Source organism: Balaenoptera musculus, chromosome 3, assembly GCF_009873245.2.
Source record: "Balaenoptera musculus isolate JJ_BM4_2016_0621 chromosome 3, mBalMus1.pri.v3, whole genome shotgun sequence".
Lineage (NCBI taxonomy): Eukaryota > Metazoa > Chordata > Mammalia > Artiodactyla > Balaenopteridae > Balaenoptera > Balaenoptera musculus.
The window spans coordinates 164,521,365-164,530,470 of NC_045787.1; the positions used below are offsets into that span (position 1 = coordinate 164,521,365).

Genomic DNA, 9,106 nt, shown 5'->3' on the forward strand with positions numbered 1-9,106 from the left:
CAATGTACCCTAAATAATTATCAGAAAAACTCTCTAAGATGCTCTGTGAAAATAGAGAATGTAATTCAGGGTCCTGGCCTCATAGCTTATTCAACTTAAAATAACTCAGAAACAGAGGAGGAACTCTGTTTCTGAGGGGGAAAATTAACTATGATAATGTTTCCAATGCATAATCATTGTGAGGGGGGAGAAATTCTATTATTATAATTAATGTGAAAAAGTCCTTAGTTATTATTTATACCTTAATCAACAGGAGAGAAGCAATCCTGGAGAGGAATAATATGGCTCTAACCTGTGTGGAAAAGTGTTTGGTGAACACTCATTTCTTATGACACACACGAGAACTCACGTTAGACAGAAAACTTCTAAGGGTAATCAGAGTCGAAAAGCCTTCAAAAAGAACTTTATTCATACTTTGCTCAAGGAAATCAGTGCTGGGGAGAAAACTTCTGAGTGTATTCAACATGAAAAAGTCTCGAGTCAGCTTTCAAATCTCAAAAAAACTCAGACACAAGGGAAATCGTGTGAACACAAAGACTGTTGGAGAACTTTTGTGAATCAGTCATTGCTTAAGTTACATAGGAGATATCACGCTGGAGAAAAGCCCTATGTTTATAAAGAACATGGGAAAGCTTTCACTGATCCCTCATACCTTCCAGATCATATAGGAATTCACACTGGCAAAAAGCCCTATGTATGTATGGAATGTGGGAAAGCCTTTACTCGATCCACAGGACTTATTTTACACATACGTATTCACACTGGAGAAAAACCCTTTGAATGTAAGGAGTGCGGAAAAGCTTTTATTCATTCCTCCTACCTTAAAAAACGTAAGAATTCACAGTGGAGAGAAGCCATATTTATGTAAAGGGTGTGGGAAAACTTTTACTTGTTCCTCAGGTCTTGTCTTACATATGCGAACACACACTGACAAAAACCCCTATGTGTGTAAGGAATGTAGGAAAGCCTTCAATAATTCCTCAATGCTTAATCAACATATGAGGACACACACTGGAGAGAAGCCATATGAATGCAAGCAGTGTGGGAAAACCTTCACTCCGTCGTCAGGCCTTACTACACATTTAAGAACACACACTGGAGAGAAGGCCTGTGCATGTAAAGAATATGGGAAAGCCTTTGCTCGGTCCACAAATCTTGTTATGCACATGCGAATGCACACGGGAGAAGAGCCGTACAAATGTAAAGAATGTGGGAAAGCCTTTAGACACTCCACACGCCTGAATATGCACATGCGAACTCACACCGGAGAGAAACCATATGAATGTAAGGAATGTTAGAAAACCTTCACTCAGTCTTAAGCACTTGCTAAACATCTAAGAACTAAGACATGTGAAAAAACCTGTAAATGTTCCTCAGACCTTAGTATTCACATCTAAACTCATCTGGAGGGGGCTTCCCTGGTGGTGCAGTGGTTAAGAATCCACCTGCCAATGCAGGGGACACAGGTTAGAGCCCTGGTCTGGGAAGATCCCACATGCCGCGGAGCAACTAAGCCCGTAGGCCACAACTACTGAGACTGCGCTCTAGAGCCCACGAGCCACGACTACTGAGCCCGCGTGCCACAACTACTGAAGCCCACGCACCTAGAGCCCGTGCTTCGCAACAAGAGAAGCCACTGCAATGAGAAGCCCATGCACCACAACAAAGAGTAGCCCCCGCTCGCCACAACTAGAGAAAGCCTGTGTGCAGCAACGAAGACCCAGTGCAGCCAAAATAAATAAAAAATTAATTTAAAAAAATTTTAAAAAATAAACTCATCTGGATAAAGACCTCATGAAAGTAAAGAATGTGAAAAAGCTTTACTCAGTTTTCATCCTTACGTGATATTTGGGAACTTACATGGGGCAGAATTCGAATTCATAGAAGGTACATGGGAGAGCAGTAATTGTTCACACCTTACAGGATGTATAAGAACTCACACTTGAGAGAAAAACTTTCTGGTCATAAGGCGTGTAGGCAAACCTTTTTGTTGTTTTTCTAACGTTAATTTTATATACCTGAAATTACTGTAAAAGCCATGTGAAGGTAAGAATGAGATACAGCCTTAAAATGTTTCACATGCTTTAAGAAGCACATGATAACTCACACTGGGGGAAAACCATATATATGTAAGGAATGTGGTAAAACTTTTACTTAGTGTTAAGGCCTTAATCTCCATGTGAGACTTTGGCATAAACTCCTATGAATGTAAATGATACAGGAAGAACTACACTTCTCAGTTGTCGGTAGCTAGGTGTAGGGTCCCACTTGGAAAACCATGGCTCCTGAAAAGTTTAAATGATGCTTTAAAGGCAAATCTCTGTGTTGCTTGCTTTGCTATTGTCAAAATTCACCGCGACATAGTGGGATAGAAGAGATGGTATCCATAGAGACGTTGGCTCAATGTTTAATGGAAAAGGAAGAGGGGAAGGCACATTTTGTTCTTGCTACCCCCAAGACACATGAAGGGGGCTCTTAGCTCATTTGTGAAGTTGTAAATTGCCTGGTCAGTATACTTGGGCACTCTTGAGTGCTGCTGTCTGTCAACATGCTAAGAAAATCCTCCTGAAAACCAAATTATCACAAAATCAGGGTTCTGCCACCATTGTTCTCTTGGAGATAACCCCCAGCCCCTCTGAGGTTGATAGAGACACCTTGGAAAGGGGGGCCATCACTCACAGCAGGGGTCAGTCAGGACCACCAGCAGCTTATCAGGTAAATACAATCAATCAATCAACAAACAGTTGTCTCAGGATCAGCCAGGAGACAAAAAAGAAAAAAATGTGAAGGGGCTTCCCTGGTGGCGCAGTGGTTGGGAGTCTGCCTGCCAATGCAGGGGACACGGGTTCAAGCCCTGGTCTGGGAGGATCCCACATGCCGCGGAGCAGCTGGGCCCGTGAGCCACAACTACTGAGCCTGCGCGTCTGGAGCCTGTGCTCCGCAAGAAGAGAGGCCGCGGCAGTGGGAGGCCCGCGCACCGCGATGGGGGGTGGCCCCCGCTCGCCGCAGCTAGAGAAAGCCCTCGCACAGAAACGAAGACCCAACACAGCCAAAAATAAATAAATAAATAAATAAATTTATTAAAAAAAAAAAAAAAGTGAAAAAGCTGCAGATTTAGGTGGCTACAGTCACCCCTCCCTCCCAAAACTAAAACTTGAAATTAAAAAAATTATAGTTTATTTACAATATTATATTCATTTCAGATGTGCAACATAGTGATTCAATATTTTTATCAGTTACACTCCATTATTTGAAATCTTCAGGTATGGAGAAAATGTCAGGTCTAGCAAACACAGTGGTAGTCTCATATTACTTACTGATTTAAAAGCAACAAAGAAAAATAAACCCCTAGATACTGGGGAAGAAAGTAAAGATTAACTACATAAATTCTATATATGTTTGTTTATATAACGTATGTATAATTTAGTATAGATGCATAATAAATTATATAAATTGTGCATAAGTTGGAAATTAGAGATCCATGATTTGACCAAACTGGAGATTCAAAATAACATATATAATAATAAGTTACATGTAATTAAGACATACAAGAGATTTGTAGTAAACTTTATATACTAAAAAATGTGTATAACAAAAAGATTAAAAGTGCACTGATGGGCTTTTGTACCTCTACAACATAACTTCTGAATTTACTTTAACATTTGGTAAAATGTACTAATTGACAAATCTTTACAGACTTAGTGCTGGCACTCAGTTAAATTACAGGCATACCTGGGGATCCCATTAAATTTAAACATTATACTCACCTACAATTATAAAAAGTAACTAATAGTAGTAGAGGAAAAATAGGTGTGCCTCACTTTAATTGTAGCCTTGCCTAAATTTCCCATAATCATAGTACCTATTGCCCTAAAATATCCTATTTTGGACATAGATGCCCTGACACAATAATAAGTTTAAGTTAAGTCTTTGACATGAATTGTTTTGATAAGATGGGACGCCTCCACCAAAACCCTACTTAAAATAATATGTCCCATTGTGAGTTAAAACAGGGCCTTCAAGGTTTAAAACGTATTATACAAACCTAGTTAATAAAGAGGTGATTATGTTCACTCCATTTAATAACCCAGTTTTGCATGTTCTTGAAAAAGAAAGAAAGAAGGAAAGAAAAAAGGAAGGGAGGAAGGAAGGAAGAAAGAAAGAAAAGGAAAGGAAAAGAAAGGGGAAAGAATCCATCCCTTGGCTACCTTGGGAACCCTTGGAATTAACTGAGTAAATAGCAGAGTTCATGGAGTATTAAATTGCACTCCTAACCATATGTGATGGAACACAGTGGAATGTTCCTGCTTTCCATCTCTTAACCAGGATGTCCTAATGAAAAACAGGACCCCCCAAAACAACAACAACAACAAAAAATACACTTGGCCAAACTTCATGCAGGTATCTTGGCTCTGGATGTTCTGGCCAACAAATGTTTCATCTTCACATTTATTATGGGATATTCCCTAAAAATCGTCCATTCAGGATCAAGAACTCTGGGAATCTCTTGCTTCACAGATACCCAGATTGTCAGTCAAAATCACACGTATCTCTACATATACTGAGGCCACAACATAAGGCCTTGTCAAGACACTCCATTTTCCCTTTGGAGTTATAGATGTTACTCATAGTAACAAAGGGACACATTTCACTTCTCAAAATACACAACACTAGGCTCCTGGAGAATGCATTCAATAAAAGTTTCATGGCTCTGATCCCAGACAGCCAGTTTAACTGGAAGACATAATGATCTCCTCAAACAATTTCTTTAAAATTCCAATCTGGGGATTTCCCTGGTGGCACAGTGATTAAGAATCTGCCTGCCAAAAAAAAAAAAAAAGAATCTGCCTGCCAATGCAGGGGACACGGGTTCGAGCCCTGGTCCGGGAAGATCCCACATGCCGCGGAGCAGTTAAGCCCATGCACCACAACTGCTGAGCCAACACTCTAAAGCCCGCAAGCCACAACTACTGAAGCCCGCGTGCCTAGAGCCCATGCTCCGCAACAAGAGAAGACACTGCAGTGAGAAGCCCACGCACCGCAACGAAGAGTAGCCCCTGCTCACTGCAACTAGAGAAAGCCCGCATGCAGCACTGAAGACCCAATGCAGCCAAAAATAAATAAATTAATTAATTAAAAAAATTCCAATCTGACCAATGAACCACTAAGTGGATCTCTATCTTGTCCTGAGCCATAACCTATGTCGATGAAAAATTAATCACTTGATCTAAGAAAGAAACGGAAATTTTTATTCAACCAAATTTGAGGATTATAACCTAGGAAGAGCATCTCAGAAAGGTCTGATAACTGTTCTGCCTGTTAGAAGTCAAGGCACAGTTATATAAATTTATTGAGTCAGAGAGGTGTACATCAAATGACGTATTACTGACAATTTACATAATCCAGATCTAAGAATCATCATGGTGGGTCATGTGACCCTTGAAAAGATCAAGAAGTTATGTTATCTTTTAAGGAGTTGTCTTGTTGATGCTAGGAGAATGTTGCTCTTTATGGTTGAACAGGTATTCCTGCTGATGGGGGAGGTCTTGTTGATGCGTAATGCAGATACACAATGCACAGTGGGAGGAGAGAGGAGGCCAAAGGGCAGAGAAGAATTTTTATGTTTAAATTTTTCTTTGGACTTCCCTGGTGGTCCAGTGGTTAAGAATCCGCCTTTCAATGCAGGGGATGCGGGTTCAATCCCTGGTCAGGGAACTAAGATCCCACATGCCGTGGGGTGACTAAGCCCACGTGCCACAACTACTGAGCCCATGTGCTCTGGAGCCTGCATGCCACAACGAAGAGCTTGCATGCTGCAACTAAGACCCGACACAGCCAAATAAATAAATAAATAAATAATTAAAAAAAATTTTTTCTTGGGCTTCCCTGGTGGCACAGTGGTTGAGAATCCGCCTGCCAATGCAGGGGACACGGGTTCGAGCCCTGGTCCAGGAAGATCCCACTTGCCACAGAACAACTAAGCCCGTGTGCCACAACTACTGTGCCTGTGCTCTAGAGCCCATGAGCCACAACTATTGAGCCCGCATGCCACAACTACTGAAGCCCTTGCGCCTAGAGCCTGTGCTCCGCAACAAGAGAAGCCACCGCAATGAAAAGCCCGCGCACCACAACGAAGAGTAGCCCCGCTCACTGCAACGAGAGAAAGCCCGTGCACAGCGATGAAGACTCAACACAGCCAAAAATAAATAAATTTATAAAAATAAAAATAGGACAGTTTAAAAAACTTTTTTTTCTTGTCTTGTTATAAAATATGAATTTCATTTCACACCTATCTTTATAAATTTTTAATTCCATAAGAGTTGGAGGCCAGATGGAGGATGCATACTCTCCTGGGACATTGAACATATATTGTCCCACAGGCCAGGCAGCTGCTCATCTGATAGGGGACCAATTTGAGGCTAAACTTCTACCGAAAAACAAAACCGAAAACATGTTAAGCACAGCTGCACACCATTCTGTTGTCTGTTGCTCTTACTACTACTGGTCTGGGTTCTTTCATTGATTTACAATCTAGAGGTCCAAATCCTCCACATATGTCACTGTTTCAATCAAACATATGTAGGTCAATGCTGCGACCCACATCAACATGAGTGGGTATCATCTGAGAAAGGATACCCCAGTCCCACTTCCTAGATGACATTGCCCTGGCCCAGAAGCTCATTGGGGTGATGACATTGCTTCAGATGACATTACCCCAGCCCCAAATCTTGCTATTGGAGATGACTTTACTGCCTGCCCTGGAGAAGACTTCACCCAATTCACCACACCTTTGGACTCACTCACCTAAGGTATAAATTGGACTCAGGACATTTTTGCTTTTCTTTCTTTGATATTATGGATTCTATTATTGAAACAGGAGGGAAAGGGGCAAGGCACAATCTTTAAAAGAATGACATAGTTGTTGTGGATATGACATAAACTGGTTAGAACCGACTAGGCTCAAGATGGTGGAAGATTCGATTTCCAGTGGAACTGGAGCCTCATTATACGTTCATTGTAATGCATTAGCATGCTAAATAACACACCCACAGGTGCCATGACAGATCTGAGGCCAGCCATAAAAGGCCAAAAAATGGGCGGTGGCCCAATTTCTGGAAATCCCACCCCTTCCCCAAAATAGTTGGAATAATCCTCCCATTCGTTAGCCTATGAAATTACTCAGCCCATAAAAACTAACCATCCCATATTTCGGGACCGCGCTCGCCTTTGGAGACAGACTGCATTCTGTCTATGGAATGTGTATCTCTCTAAATAAATCCACTTCTTACCTATCATTTGTCTCTCACTGAATTTGAAACCGTGGGGCTCCTGGGCACAAAAGGCTTTCTGTGTCCCCCGTTTCTTGTTTGCGGGAAATAGGCTTCATTCAGCCTCCATGACCTTTCCTGAGTTCTAAAGGGCAGGTTCAAACATTTGCTAATCAGGGAAAGGAGGGGATGTGGAGACAAGGGAGGGGCAGTCAAGAAACAATAATGCAGCCTTGGGGCAGGGTCCTGGTCCCCCCCCAAGGGATATACATAACAATATCTTGGAGCTGTTTTGCAGATACTGAAACCTACACCAGGTGGGAGAAGTTAACTGTATGCTGCCCACAAGCACAGAGACCCCAGACCAGTTGGAACCAGAAGGTTGGTGATGCTGACTCCCAATTATGAAACTGAGAAGGACCCTGTGGGGCTCTTGGGCATGAAAGCCTTTTTGTCCCCTGTTTCTTGTAAGCAAGACTCCAGTCTCTGTGACCTTCCCTGAGTTCCAAAGGGCAGATTCAAACAGTTGCTAATCAAGGGAGGAGCAGCCAAGAAACCATTTGAGGCAAGATTAAAGGGACCAGAGAAGCTCATCAAGATTAAGAGACTACCTGCCCACACCCTAATCTTGTCCGCAACCCCACCCTTGAACTATTGCTGTAAAACTCCTCATCAAATCCTCCTGGGTTGGGACACATAGTTTTTCAAGGCAGGAGCCCGCTGTGTCCCCCTTTGCCTGGCAAAGCAGTAAAGCTATCCTTTTCTACTTCACCCAAAACTCTGTCTCTGAGGTTCGATTCGGCACCAGTGTACAGAGAAGCAGAGCTTTCGGCATTAATTGCCTCACCACCAGCCGATCAGAAGAATGTCCACGAGCTGATCACGCCCTCCTCTTTGAACCATTGCTATAAAACTCCTCACTACCTGATCTCACATGGCCTCTGCCTGCAGCGGCTTGAAGCAGGATTTTTGGTTCCCTGGCCAGAGACTGAGGTCAGGCTGTGGCAGTGAGAGCACTGAATCCGAGCCGCTAGACCAATGGCCAGTGATAAGGCCCTGGCCCATCAGCTTTGTAGAAATAAATTTCCACGAAGAGACAAAGAGTAGTGAAAGAAGTAAAGTGTTTATTAGGAGGAAAAAGAGTACGTGTGGATAGACACATGGGCGGACTCAGAGAGTCGTGCCCTCGTGGTAGTTTGAATCACCTATATGGAGCATTTCTTCTGGGTTTCCTTTGGCCAATCATCTTGCTTTGCCTGGTTCTGAGCCCGTATTTGGTTTATCTTAGGGCCCTCCCATGTGTGCGAGGGCATCTCTTAGCTGAGATGGATTCCAGTGAAGAGGCCTATGGATAGGTTGACATCACTCCCTTTTTGACCTCCAAGGAGACTTTCTGCACATGTACAGTCGGGAAGGTCTCCTTGACCTTGAGAATGAGAAATATGGGAGAAGTTAACTTAATGCTGCCTACAAGCACGATCTTTATCTTTTATTTGTGCAGGGTTCAGCCTCTCCTATACTTCTCCTGCTATTTTCTTCATCTTGGAGTATCTGCCATGGGAAAAATAAAAAACAGAATAAATACTCAAGGAAGAAAAACACATAGGTAACAGAAAAATGTCACTACTTTGAATACACAAAGAAATCAATGATTAGAGTTTAGCACGGTGTCCAATATAAATTAAAAAAAATAAGGGGAAATAAAGGTTAAATAAAGGATTGATTGAATGGAGGAGATGATGCTGAAAGCTCAGCTTCTCTGTACAAAGGTACCGAATCAAATCTCAGAGATAGGCGTTTTGGGTGAAGTATCAATAGAAAAGGATAGTTTTATTGCT

The 9,106-nt window shown here is 42.3% G+C and overlaps 1 protein-coding gene across 1 annotated transcript; it reads left to right on the forward strand.

The window, feature by feature from the left end:
• Window positions 1-328: 328 nt before the first annotated feature.
• On the forward strand, window positions 329-1,397 carry LOC118892632 (zinc finger protein 846-like). The gene is given in 2 exon segments (XM_036847368.1): window positions 329-831; window positions 833-1,397. Coding segments are annotated over 2 exon segments (1,068 nt in total).
• The last annotated feature ends 7,709 nt before the right edge of the window (window positions 1,398-9,106 follow it).